Source organism: Dromiciops gliroides, chromosome 5, assembly GCF_019393635.1.
Source record: "Dromiciops gliroides isolate mDroGli1 chromosome 5, mDroGli1.pri, whole genome shotgun sequence".
Classification (NCBI taxonomy): Eukaryota; Metazoa; Chordata; class Mammalia; order Microbiotheria; family Microbiotheriidae; genus Dromiciops; species Dromiciops gliroides.
Window position 1 is genome coordinate 138,212,405 of NC_057865.1, and position 14,160 is coordinate 138,226,564.

The 14,160-nt window shown below is 37.3% G+C and overlaps 1 protein-coding gene across 7 annotated transcripts in view; it reads left to right on the top strand.

Moving 5' to 3' along the window:
• The window catches only part of DOCK4 (dedicator of cytokinesis 4), a 572,917-nt gene that overhangs the window by 308,397 nt on the left and 250,360 nt on the right, over positions 1–14,160 (top strand). For 6 of the 7 annotated variants that reach the window (XM_043965817.1, XM_043965820.1, XM_043965821.1 and 3 more), the window contains exons 2-4: positions 7,620–7,703; positions 8,500–8,560; positions 11,535–11,667. In XM_043965817.1, coding sequence (XP_043821752.1) covers positions 11,540–11,667 — 128 coding nt within the window. In that variant the 5' untranslated portion in view covers positions 7,620–7,703; positions 8,500–8,560; positions 11,535–11,539. The remainder of the gene's footprint in view (positions 1–7,619; positions 7,704–8,499; positions 8,561–11,534; positions 11,668–14,160) is intronic. The other variant, XM_043965823.1, reaches the window with a different exon arrangement.

The following is a 14,160-nucleotide window of genomic DNA, read 5'->3' on the forward strand; positions in this document are numbered from 1 at the left end:
GATTAGTTTTCTTTTATGATCAAGAAAAGTACAATCTTTATTCTTCATTTATGTCAAATTTAAATAGGGTGTGATGAAATTAGCTTGACAACATCATTCTGTTTCTGTCAAGGACAGTATTTCATGTATGGTATGACAGTATTTCCATTTTAGGAGAATATAATCTGGGACTTCAAGTTTCATTTTAGAATCCTTGTAATCATTATTTTCATTTCCTTTCTCCTCTTTTTTCCCTTTCTCTTTCTCTGCCCTCCGGCTCCCACCCTCCCCCCAAGGCTTACTCTTGGATGTTCTAACAAGTATAGAAACTGTATTGCATGGAAGCATATATAAGTTGCTTCTTCACGGAAAGTGACCTGGAAGGGCATAAGAAAAGATGAAATGAGATAGGTAGACCAAAGATGCTAAATGTGCCCTTAAGATTTTATGTCATGTGCTCTAAAAACCTTCTAAGTATGTCTCAAGCATATGTATGGAGATAAAGATAGAGATAGATGTGTGTGTTTGTGTGCATCCATGCATTGTTGCCTTGGAGATTCTCATGTAGCTCCTACTTGTATTTAACAAATTTATTAAGCACCTACTGTGTGCAGAACACTATTGAGGAAGATTCTAAGTTTTTAATAATCTTTCCCTGCCTTCCTGGTGCTCATTCTCTGATAGGCAAATAGGATATATGCACACATGACTTTGCAACAGAATAATGATATAGGAAGAGAGCAAAGAAAATGTTAAAAAAGAGAAAAAATAATTACTTTTAGCTCACCTTGAATAGTTTATCATATCCAGACTCCTAGAGACAGGTTTCTAAAAGACATAGCCACTCAAGAGACTTGAAAGCATCTTGTTAATTCCCTGAACTTCTTTTCCTTGTGAATTCCTTGGACCACAATTGAAGTGACATAGTTCAGACTTTGTGATGATTTCAGGGTGTTTGAATGCTGCCTGGGAGCTCACTGCCTGAGGCAGCCACTTCAGAGTTTCCATTATAAGTACTAACTTACTGAAGTCAGAAGTAGCTGGTATATTAACTCTTCTTGGGTTATTTTATGAATTTTTATTATTTTTTAGACATACATGCAGTATGGATTCATTTATATCGGAAAAATTATTTTCAGGTTACCTTTTCTTTGAAGAATATAAACTGCCTACTTAGAAATATCTTAGCCTCTTACTTTAGTACATTGATAATTATGTCAAACATTAATCATGCATTAAAGAAAAATATATTCAAGTTTCAAAGACTGATTAGATAATTATTTCTAAATTAAGTAGGTAAAGATAATTTCAGGATACCACCTATCCAATTCATCCTGCTGCTCACTGCTGCTGGTTTAAATTTTTTTTTCTAAAGCACAGCCTTGAAAATATCACCTGCTCCAGCTTGGAAACATTTGACGGATCTCCATTACCTCTATAATAAAGTTAAAAACTCCTTCTCTTGATGTATAGTTCATCACAACTTGATTCTACTATTCCCCCAACTTACCTCCCATTATACCCTACAAGACACACAGCTATACATTAATTGGTCTTTTCCTTATCTGTGAGCATTCATTTTCCTCTCCTTCCCTGCCCTCTCCCCTTTCTCCCTTCTCCCTTTCCCCCCTTGCCCAGAAAGTCCAGCTCTTTATGGTTTTCTGAATCCTAACTTTCAGTAAAAACCTAGTAAGACCACAGAGGACATCTATCTTCTCAATATCATTGAATACTCTCCTCTATGGTCACAGAATGAGAGGTCTATCTATTCCTGAATAAAGCTCATTAAATTTTTGTTTGTGTGCCCTTAATCCTATCCCCTTTACCTCCTCCAAAAATTTGTCTCACAATTTCATTTTCTCTTTTATCTCCAATCTATCCTGCTCCATTGTGAAGGGATCAAATGGGTCATTCAGGGACTCTTTCTCATGTACCATAAACATGTGCAGTTCATCCAAGGTTGAGGGAGAAAAAAAATCCTCCTGGACCTTTTAAGTCATCAATTACTTGTTAATCCTTGACTGCTTCACCCTTTTTATTTTTTTTTTTTGCCCGGTGTTTAGAAAAGTGTTACGGACAACCCGTACTGTAGATGGTGAGCGCTTCCTATCATTAGTCTTTTCTGTCTTTTTTAAATGTTCCTTATCTCTCCTGACCTTTTCAGGCCTTCCCAACACATTAACCTGGTAGCTTTCCAAGGTTCTGTCTTTGACCGGCTTCTTTTTTTTCAATTCTCTCACTCTCACTCTTAATGAATATGACCTGTTCCTTTGTGTGACATTCAAGCCCTTCACAATCTGGCTTTGTCTTGTATTCATCTACTGCCTTTATTTTATGCTTCAGCAAGGCTATGTTTCTTGAATTTGTTCTTTGACTTTGCTCACATTCTTCTTGTGTGCAGAAAGTTTATCTCTCTTTACCTCTTGAATTTCTACCCATCCTTTAAACAAAGGTATCAGACTTATTTGTAGTACTGCCCACATCACTCCCAAGTGAAGCCAAATCAGGTTAAATTGCAGTTGAGAAAATAGTTAACAAAATAAATAAATACAATAGAGCAGATAAGTTCATCTGCAATTTCCTAAGTCAATGTGCATCCTGGAAGAAGGATCTTAGGTATGGTTTTGTGGCTCTTATGGTGGAGGGTGGAGGGGTGCCAGCTTTCTGTGAGGACCTATTCGAGTTTGACACATACTTTAAAGCCAAACCAAAAATCAGACGTGGTTCATGAAGTCATCAGTCTGTATAGGGGAAAAAAAGACCCTCTTTTTCTGGAGTTCAAAGGAACTGGTTCAAATCCTGTCTGATCTTTACTATCTGTGTGACAATGGTCAATTCATTTAGCCTCCCCCTGCATTTCAGTTTCTCGTCTGAATTTGAATTGGTGTTGAACTAGATGGGCTTCTCATATTCTTTAACTCTAGTACTTCAATTTTTTTTTCTTTTGCATTTCTCTAATGAACATATCAGCTAATGGTTTTCTACATGTCCCATTTCTCACTAGATTCTTAGCTCTGTGAGGACAGGGCTATGTGTTATCTAACACATTGTAGCTAACTTTAGCCCCTATCAGAGACCCCTAAAAACATTATTAAGCAGTTTATAATTGTTTTTGCACAACAGAATGAAATTAGAATAAATTGCCACTGGTCGGGTCCTACCTACATAACAGCTTCCCTGGCCTTTCTTAACCCTCAGGGACCACTGAATGGTTCAGGTATCTATCTGTATACTGGTTTGGGATTTTTATGTTCTCTTGTTTGTATGTGTTCTGTATCTCCAACTAAATTGTAATCCTGTTAGGGAGTCTTGGTCTGCTTTTATCTCCAATAGCTAGACTCAGCCCCTCACATAGAGGAAAGTGACAAATAATAGACTGTTGGAGACGGTTATCATTAGTGGTAAGATTTATCACTTATGGTAAAGCCTACCTTAGAGAACATCTGCCTTGGTACGGCTTCTTAATGTGATTTCGCTGTGTTCTTTTGGCCCCAAAGCTTGACTAAAAATGTTTTTACAGGCCATCTTATGATAAATGGGCAGTTGACTGTTTAATGTTACCTTGAATATGATAAATTTGATGCTTGATTCCATGTCTCCTCCAAGAAGAGTGATTGTTCTCTCCTCCATCCCCACCCCAATCAAAACCCACTCCTCCAGGAAGCTTTGTCAATTGCCTTTAGCCACACTAGAGATTCAGTACTCTTTGTTCTCTGAAGTTGGGATCATGCTATTCCTCTCTTAAGCACCAGTAATATTATTTAGCATTATAGTTAGGTAGGCTCTGTCTTGAGAGGCTGCAAACAAAGTGGATAGTACTGCTCACCTGACAGACAGGAAGAGCTGGGGGTTGAGTCCTGCATCTGACACATTCCACTGGGGCAGAGTCAGTCTCTAAAATATTAAGCTGCAGAAAAGGTGACCTCTGCGGTAGCAAATGGAGTTTCTTCATTGGGGGTTCCCTCTATCAGTGAGTGAACAGGTGTAATCCCTACTTGGCCTTGGTGGATACCTTACCTCTCCTCCTGGACTGTAAGCTTATTGAGTCAGGGACTGTGTTTTTGGTGCTTATATGTCCCTCATCCTAGCATGGTCTTCACCATGTAGAAGTGGCTCATAAAGATGTTTTTTTCAATAGAATAGTTAACATGTATATAGCATTTACAGCATGCCAGTCGGTGGCAACACATTATTATCTATTTGATTCTCACCATCACCTTGGGAGGTAGGTGCTGTTATTTCTCTCCATTTTACAGATGTGGAAACTGAGGCGAACAGGGGTTAAGTACCTCCAGGATCACATGGCTGGTTCATAAGTGTCTGAGGCTGGATTTTTTTGGTGGGGGTCAGTGAGACAATTGGGGTTTAAGTGACTTGCCTAGGGTCACACAGCTAGTTAAGTATCTGAGGCGGATTTGAACTCAGGTCCTTCTGACTCCAGGGCCAGTGTTCTATCCACTGCACTACCTAGCTGCCCCTGAGGCTGGATTTTGAACTCAGGTCTTCCTGACTCCAGATCTGTCACTCTGTTTACTGTGCCATCCAGCTACCCCTATTAGAATGAATTCTTTTCAGCATTTATAACTGGAAGGGACCTTGGAGATTCAAGCCCCTCACTTTGTAGACATAGAAACAGAGATCCAGAAGAGGATAAGTGACTTTCCCAGACCTTGTGACATCCAGTCCTATGTTCTTTTGCTTAAAATGAATCCCTTATTTAATGTACCCTACCTCTAATTCCCTTGTTCTCCTCTTTTTATTTTGTCTCCCTATTGAATGAAATATATTTCTGTATCCCCCTTGTGTGTGTGTGTGTGTGTGTGTGTGTGTGTGTGTGTGTGTTCTTCAAATCTAGTGCTCTTCATATCACACCATTGCCACTTTTCTCATTTGCCTGAAGGCAGTGAGGTGGGCAGAGTGTTTTATATCCTAATTTGTTTCCGTAACCATTGTTAGGTAACTGAATAGAAGATAGAACTATTCTACCCCACAGTCCATATTTCATGCTTTGTCTGAGTCCCTCCCCCTCCCCATCCAAAAAAAAATATCCAGCTCAAGTCTTATGCCTTTGATTTTGTGTTTTATTTTCCTAATCATGGTAGTGGAAGCAAGCTGAGCTCCCTAGACTTCCAGGCTGAAGTAAAATAGCTCTTGGTACTCATGCGGTGCCTCAGGCTACAAAAGTAGTTGCAGAAATTGGAATGGGTGAGTGTGGGGTGAAAGGGAACCAAATCAAATATCATTTTATTAACGATCAAGAAGCAGTAGAGCTTAGCAGATAGAAAGCCAGCCTCAGAACCAGGAAGACCTAGGGTTCAAGGCCTGCCTCTGATGCCTCCTGTCTGTGTAACCCTGGAAGGTTCCTTTACTTCTCAGTTCTCTGACTATAAGTGACAGAGAGGTTGTCTTCTTGCCTGGGTAGAAGCATTTTCCTCATCGAGGCAGTACACTGGATTGGAGCTAGTGAAATTGTGGCTCCAAATTAGTCCCTATCCTTGTTCCTAGAATCATCTGTTGATCCTAATGATAGCCAGCCAGGTTCTTCAGGAACATCAGAGACAAAATTCAACAAAATACAGCAATCAAGAGCATCTTCTTCTTCCATTCACATGTTCCATGCCTAATGCATACTTGTCATTTGCATACCGTCTCTACCTACATAAGCTAACTTAGACATTTAGGCACTTTGTGCAAGACAGTGTTAAGCAGAACTAGAAAATTAGCAGAAATCTTTTCTCTTTCTACATGTCTCACTCTCAGGTGTTCAGAGGTAAAATTCTAGATGCCCTTACCAGATTGGTGAGGGAAATACTCAGCTGAGCTGAGACTTTTATTACTCCTTAGATCATATTCTGTACTGTGCTTAGGCATACACTGAAACCTGGCTCTGGAAGCATGGTACATGTTAATGAGTAGAATTGGTGAGAAATTATATAGTAGGTTCAACTTTCTGTTTTAACATAATAAGAGGAAGAAAACAATTATTACTTGTAATTCATATGTCAGAGCTAGCTATGGGCCAAGAATAGTAATTAGTTACCTCTAGAAAGCCCCTACTCATTGTACAGTGATTGTTCCAGTGTGGTTCATAGAACACTGGTATAAAGTCCCAGGGACTTTCCAGGTCATCTGTTGGCTAATGTCTTATAATATAATGTCTTATGATAATATGAGGTAGCCTTTTTTCTGACCCAACTGAATTTCTTTTCTTTTTATCACCTACTCCCAAAAAGTATGTGTTCAAAAGTACTTTTTTTTTCCTCATTGTGGCAAGATTTTTTTTTCTACTGGCAAATGGGGTAGGTAATCAATCAGTTCATTTATGTCAGTGAACTGATGCATTTCTTATGCATTAATATTTTCTTTGAATTAATTTTTTTTCTTAGAACCTCCTTTTATTGAATGCTAGATTCTAAAATTGTCAGAGCATAACCCAAACAGCCATTTTAATTTAATTAATCATTTCTGTCAATGATTAAGAAACAGAAGTATTTTTAAAAAATTAGACTGGGGAATCTTATCAATTGGGTAATGGCTGAACAAACTATAGTGTATGAATATGATGGAATACTATCGTGCTCTAAGAAATAACAAAGGGGAAGGTTTCAGAGAAACCTGGGAAGACTTATGTGAACTGATATAATAGAGAGTGAAGTATGCAGAACCAGGAGAGCAGTTTATACAATAACAATATTGTAATAAACAACTTCCAAAGACTTGGTGACTCTGATCTACACAATGACTAATGACAATAGTAGAGAACTTATGATGAAACATGCTGTAAACTCAGAGTACAGATTTAGATGTTTTTTAAAAAGATATGATCAATGTAAGATTTTTTTTTGATCGACTACACATCTTTGTAATAATTTTTTTTTCTTTCTCAGTGAGGGAGGGGGAAGATGGGAAAGAAAAAAACAGACTTTTAGTGATTAAAGATGAAATTTAATTTAAGAAAAAGACTAACAAGCTCTATATGAAATTTGGCTTTCTGTTAAGGACAGGCAAATGATACCATGTTTCATACTCATTCTTCATTTACTTAATTTCTGGATATACTTCTGGAAAGAAAAAGAATGAAAACATGGGCTTAAATTTCTTTTCACTTCTTAGAAAGTCATATCTTTGTACCTTATATATTTCCCCTTCTAGATTGTTCATTTGCAAAGTTTATTTCAAGAGAAGCAAACTCTTTTTGTTTCAGGTGCTTTGTTCTTATTGTTCAGTCATGTATTTCATGACTCTTCATGATCCCATGGACCACACTGTCCATGTGTTTTTTTGGGCAAAGATTCTGAAGTGGTATAATATTTCTTCTCCTGTGGATTAAGGGACACAGAAGTTAAATGACTTGCCCTGGGTCACACAGCTAATAATTGTCTCGGATCAAATTTGAACTCAGGTCTTCATGACTCCAACCCCAGTGCTCTATCCACTATCACTTAGCTGCTTTTATTTGAGGTGCTAGCCTCATTTTTAGAGGGGCATATTTTATAGAAAGTCCATGCTGGTTAGAGTAGTATTTGCTAAAATCATAAATATTGAGATTAAAAACATTTTGAGAACAAAAGGTTAAGAAGAGTGAAAAATAATAAATTTAACTTCTTAAAAATTTAAAACACTTTCTTTTCTGTTTGCAGTGAAAGGTTTTTTTTTTGAGACTAAATAGGAATGGCCTACCAAAGTCCCCAGAGAAGCCTGAAAGACATTGTTCTCTCTTTGTGGTGAGTATGCCTAATTTCATATCGAAGAAAACTTTTTTCCATTGTACTTATGAAATGAATAACAATTGCTATTATAAGAGGACCACATTGTTCTTGCTTAAGATTGCCAGTTAAACTCATAAATATGATGAGAATTCAGAAAATTTGGCATTCATATAGTATCAGTAATAACATCATTCATAACTCTACTTTTTTTTTCTTTTTATAAGGGTCATATCCTGTTAGAGTGACACTAAAGAAGTGTGAACATTCCTTTGCTACACTAAAATGCTGTTGATTTCTATTTTGAAACAAGTTACTGCTTGAAATCCTTTGTTAAAAGGAAACATATTTGTAGTTCCATTTGCATTTGTAATACAATGTAATCTCCCTCCCTCCTTCCCTTCCTCCTCCATCCACCTATCCATTTAGGTATCCATCTATCTCCATCTTTCTCTGATAATTGAGTACAACAGAACTTCATTTAAGGAATCTAATTCCATTGTGAGCTTCCCCCCCCCCCACCACCATAAAGAATAGTTTGTCTAACATCCTTAACTGTTCCCCTGAAAATGTGATGTTAGATGAAATAATGTTACAAGGGGCTATGACTTCCATAAGAATAATATTATTGTGAAATAATGTTGGTCCCAGCAGTACCAGGTGATGATAAGCCTGTTTTGTGTACAGTTGGTCAAGTAGCAACTTAAGTGCCTACTTTGGGCCAGGTACTGGCAAAGTAATAGACTACACTCTTTCATTGTGTTTTTTGTTCATGTGTGAGCTGTCAAATGACCTTACTTGATTTCTTTGGCAGGATCTGGGTAGCAGTGAACTCAGAAAGGACATCTATATCACTGTGCACATCATCCGAATAGGTGAGTAGGGCAGGCTGCCAACCTTAATGACACATTTGCAAATGATGTGCAAGTAGCTAGGAGAAAAAAAGCAATGAGGTCTGGATATGAATGTGATTCACTTCAATTCCATATGCTTGAACACATTCAGGAAAGAAGTGTACCTGTGCTTTATTTCTTAGTATTTGATGCCACATATTTTTTTTTTCTGGTGCGGTATTGACAATTTAAACCTGAATTTTTTAGTCCTGATCTGGGAATAGTCTTTTTTTTTTTTTTGGAGGCAATTGGGGTTAAGTGATTTGCCCAGGGTCATACAGCTGGTAAGTGTCAAATATCTGAGGCCGTATTTGAACTCAGGTCCTCCTGAATCCTGGGCCATTGCTCTATCCACTGTGCAACCTAACTACCCCTGGGAATAGTCTTTTTCACCCCATTATAATTAGAGATAAGTATATTGGTAATTCTTTCATTTTTAATCTGACAACCAGGTATTTTGGTGGTTTTCCTCTTTCCCTTGGGAGAAAAAATAAAAGAGGTTTTCTCTCATTATACAGGATTTGGGGCAGGAGGGAGGTCCACAACAGTGTTCTCTTTAAACTTTATCTTTTTTCAAGTTAAAAAAAGACAAATCCTAATTTTGGAGGATAGTGTGAAGTGGTCTTTTGGGACTAGATTTCCTAGAGATTCATGAATTCTTTATATTACACATGCATAAATCAGGCAGCATGTATTTCCCTTGTGTTGTTTCCAGCATAGCAAATGATTTTAAATGAAAGGATTTTGGAGTGGAGAAATAAGGTAAAACATGATCTAGTTAAGCTATATGGCTTTTATATTGATACCAAAGGGCTGGACTTTGAAATTCATTCCTTTTTTTTTTTCAGGACTCTGTGGTTTCTTCTCAGTAATGGCATGGTTCTACAGGATTATAGTGTGCCCATGTAGAACACAATGTATAGATCTACATTTTACTTTTGTCCGCATGAAACATCTGTATTGTGAATGGAGAGAGGAGAGTTTATAATACATTGTCATTTCAATGCAGGCTAAAGTGTGTAGTTATTTTGTTTTGTTTTCCTGTATAATCCATTCTGAAATCCCTTTACCATTTCTTTGTCTTTTTGTATTTGAAGAACAGCAGAAGTGAGAGGCACCTATTTGTTTCTTTTTTTGTCTTTTTTTTTTTTGTGAGGCAATGGGGGTTAAGTGACTTACCCAAGGTCACACAGCTAGTAAATGTCAAGTGTCTGAAGCCGAATTTGATTCAGTCCTCCTGAATCCATGGCTGGTGCTTTATCCACTATGCCACCTAGCTGACCCTTTTGTCTTCTTTTTAAATGGTTACCTAGGAACATTTCAGGGAGGAAATCCTTTGAAGTATTAAGAAATATATATATGTGTGATGGATATTGAGTAAATCAGCAAGGTGACAAGGGTAGAGACTGCTTATACAAGCTTTGCTTTGTTGTCTTCTTTCAAATCAATAATACAACTTGATGCTACAAAGTCTAGAAGAAGACAGTTTGTGGGAAGTCTGTTAAATTTTAATAAAATCATAGCATTTTGGATTTTTGGTAATGGCTGTTTATTAGTTTTCTGTAGTTAGAGGAATAATGTAGTGTCCTCCCCTCCCCACCCCCCCATGACCCAGAATAGTCCCCATTTCTTAAAGGAGGAGAACAGAAAATGTATTTGGAGCAGACCCATTAAAACCAAGAGATTTTAATAGGTACCATGCTTGCTTCAAATATATAACAGTTGAATAGCTGTTATCTCTTTTTATCAAGTATTTGATATAATTAGTTGAAATGAACATTTAATTAGCAGTTAATCCCTCCAGCTTTCATTGAATGTATAACTTCATTGGGATTATTGCCAAAAAGGTTAAGAGATTTTTGGTTAAATGTTTTGAGAATGAGATGAAATTAGATTTGGAGCAGTGTACTGTATGAAAAATTAAGGCTTAGTCTGTTAGCTCCTTTGATGTGATGAAATGAAGGAGTGAAGGAATTGTTATCTTTAAGAGCCAGGCACTTTTCATTTCTATAAAAGTGTCCTAGGCATCTGCTTATTGGGTGAGAAGGGCGTGCTGTCCTGCACCAGCTCAGAAAAATGAGAAACGATACACCTTGCTACTTACGGCTTTGATTCTTGGTGTTTAAGGCAGGGTCTTTGATTCTGAAAGAAAAACATGTTTTCTAAATTAGAAAATTTAAAAGTCTGCATTCTCTTGTCCCCTTCCTTGCATTCCTTTTTTATTCCTCTTTTACTCTCTTATTACTTTTTCCTTCTTAATTTTTGAAAAGGCTTCTTGCTGTGAGGCACTTTTCTTTACCATCCTTTCCCCTTTGTTCTTGCTTTGGGGCCTTTCCTGGAAGTATGACTGGGGTCCTGGGCTTCTCATTAATCAGAGAGTTGGGAACTCTACAGTTGACAGCACTAGTCAATTAAGTACTGTAATTGTAGCAGTGTTGTGGTATGTGAGAGAGAGCCAGTACTCCCAGAGCCAGAAGGGAAGGCCTAAAATTGAGTTCTTCAATATCCACATGTTGTTAAGCCAGGAGAGTGATGCTTTATCACTTTTTTTGTGAGGCAGTGACAGGAACATCTTATAAATGCTTCTCCTTTGAGGATCTTCAAAATACTGTGAAAGTTGTGTTTCTCTTTTACTTTATTGCAGGTCTAGATGAAGGGGCAAAAATGACTGAAGAACACCCCATGAGCTTATATGGAATTAGAGTGCTAAGGGTCCTTAGAAATTATCTTGTCTAATCCTCTCATTTTACAGATGAGAAATTCAGCACCAGAGAGATTAGGTGACAAATCCAGGGTCCCTCAGCTACTTAGTCTAAGAGGTAGGACTAGAACTCAGGTTTCCAATACTTCTTTCATCACAACATTAAGTTACTTCCAAACTGCCATGTAGTTGGGCATGATTCCTGAGGATGTCTCCAGTCAAGTGGCTATATCCTGTCATTGTTTTACTGGACAGGTCGAATGGGGGCTGGAGAAAGAAGAAATTCGTGCAGTGTACAGTATCGGCGGCCCTTTGGCTGTGCAGTCCTCAGTATTGCTGACCTGCTGACTGGAGAGACCAAGGATGACCTCATCTTGAAAGTATACATGTAAGAAATGTTTAGGCATTTGTATTTGGGGAAAAGATGGTGAGACCACTTATATCCACTCCCACTGGGATACCGAATGGGAGTTCTACTATTCTTCCTAGTATTAGCTATGGGTGATAGGATATAAAATGTGGTTGCACAGGTCCATCCTGAGAAATTCAACATTTGCAGTGTTGTGTGGATAAGCTTGTTCACTGCCACTCACTGTAATTCTCAAATGATAGATTATTAAGTTCTCAATTAATATGCATATAGATTATCCACTTTTCAACTTTTCTACTATAGGTTTAAAATTCTGAGAAGGCTTCTCTCATTTTTTTTCCTAGGCCACTTTCCTGAACATCAGTTGATAAATTCTGAAAGAATGAAAATTAGATAGTTGGGCACGATGGTGCATGCCTATAATCCTAGCTACAAGCTGATGGATGGATATCTTGAGCTCTGAAATTCTGAGCGGCAGTGGCAAGCTGATTGACCATCTGCACTAAGTTCAGCATTAATATGGCAAACCTCCAGGTGTGTGGGGGCCACAAAGTTATCTAAAAGAGATAAACCCACCCAGGTCAGAAACAAAGCAGATCAAACTTCCCATGCTGATTCGTAAGAAATATTGGGAAATGATCATACTGAAATGCATTTAATGCAGTTATCAAAATATTAAATACATTGTGGACAACGGGTTAAGAAGGCCTTCCTTACCAAAAGAGTACCCAACTATGCTGCAGTATTAATTTATATAACAACTTTAATCAGAGCTCTGCAGGATTCCCTTATCTGCTTTCTGTAAAATACATGGCAGTAGTTTCTAGGAAAATGAGAATAACAAGCAAAAATATTGCAAATAGTTTTTGTTCCATCTGGGGCTCCCAAATAAGTAAAGAGCTTGGTATGGGTGGTTGATAGATTACCTGATGGAATCAGAAAATTTGGGTTTGAATCACACCTTTTGCTATCTTTTAGCTTTCTGACCATGAATTAGTCACTTAATCTCTTTGGGCCCCAGCTTCTCTATCTGTAAAATGGGAGGGGGGGGTGGGTTGTGAAGCTCTAGTCAGATAATTAACGTATGTAATGGGCTTTGTAAACAACTACCACCACCACCACAGCTACATCATCACCACCAATAATAATAGGAAAATATATGTGTGTGTGTGATATATATTGTGTATATGTGTGTGTTAGATTCCCATACACACATCTATGTCTCGGTCACCTAAGTCCTAAATTACATAAGGATTTGAAACCATGTTTTACTTCGTTCATAAAATTGAAGTTTCACATATTAGGAGCCTCTTGAATCTTGAAGTGGGCTAAAACAGTCACACAAAATATATTGGGAAGCCCACCCTGAACAATAAATGAGAATTAATAAAGTGATCCATTTGATATATGTCATCTCCCCATCCCCAAAATACACAATGCATTTTATAGCTAAGTTTGCATTAAATGTGAATTTTGGTTGTTGGTATGTTCTTTTAATTTTCTAAGAAAAAGGGGCCTTTCTCTTTTTTGTGGAAACATTATAATGACCAAACTGAATATTTCTAGGAGAACATGTGAAGACAAAGCCAAAATCAATACTGCAATATTTCAGAGATTTGGGATTTTATTGGTATGAGTTATCACTTTACCAATGCAGATACCAACCTTTCTATATTTTAGACCAGAGATTCTTAAGCTGGAATCTATGAATTTTTCTAAAAAATATAATTGTATTTCATTATAATTGGTTTCCTTTGTAATCCCATGTATTGTATTTTATTCCTTTAAAAACATGAAAGGCTCCATAGATTTCATCAAAGTACCAAAAAAAAAAATCCCCTAATACAAAAGAGGCTAAGTAAACTCCTCTTTTAGACTACCTCTAGGAATTGTAGTGTCTAATAAATTTAAGTAGCTGGTGGCCAAACTTCTGGAGATAAGCCTGTTCCAAGTTAAACATTCTATCCCACCTTCTCTCCCTCCCCTACCCTCTCCCTGTGGTGTTAAGTAATCAAATATAGGTTATATATGTGTAGTTATGTAAAACATTTCCCTATTAGTAATTTTGTATAAGACTAATTCAACTCTTGAAACCCATCTATGCCTGCCATAAATTATACCAGTTTGTTCTAATAAATACCTTAGTTTATTTGATACATATCATTTATGTGTCATTTGTGTAAGATTATTGTATAAGATTAACACTCCTCTCCCCTCCCCTGACATTGATGGATTTCCTATTGTTATCCATAATCTTTTGGTTCTCCATTTCACCAGTGTTGCAGTTTACCCATTGGCAGGTAGAGTGAGGTCTTTAAGCAAGGAGAAGTAACTATCCCATAAGTAAGAATGAAGAAAACCTTTGACCTTGTTTTGAAATACATAAATACTTGGTAAAAATTAATAACTGTTTTATGTTTTTGGAGCGTGCCAGTCCTTTTTTGTTTATCTTTCTTCAGACCTATGATTTCACCAGTGTTATCAGGTACTCCCCTATGTGATGCAGATGAA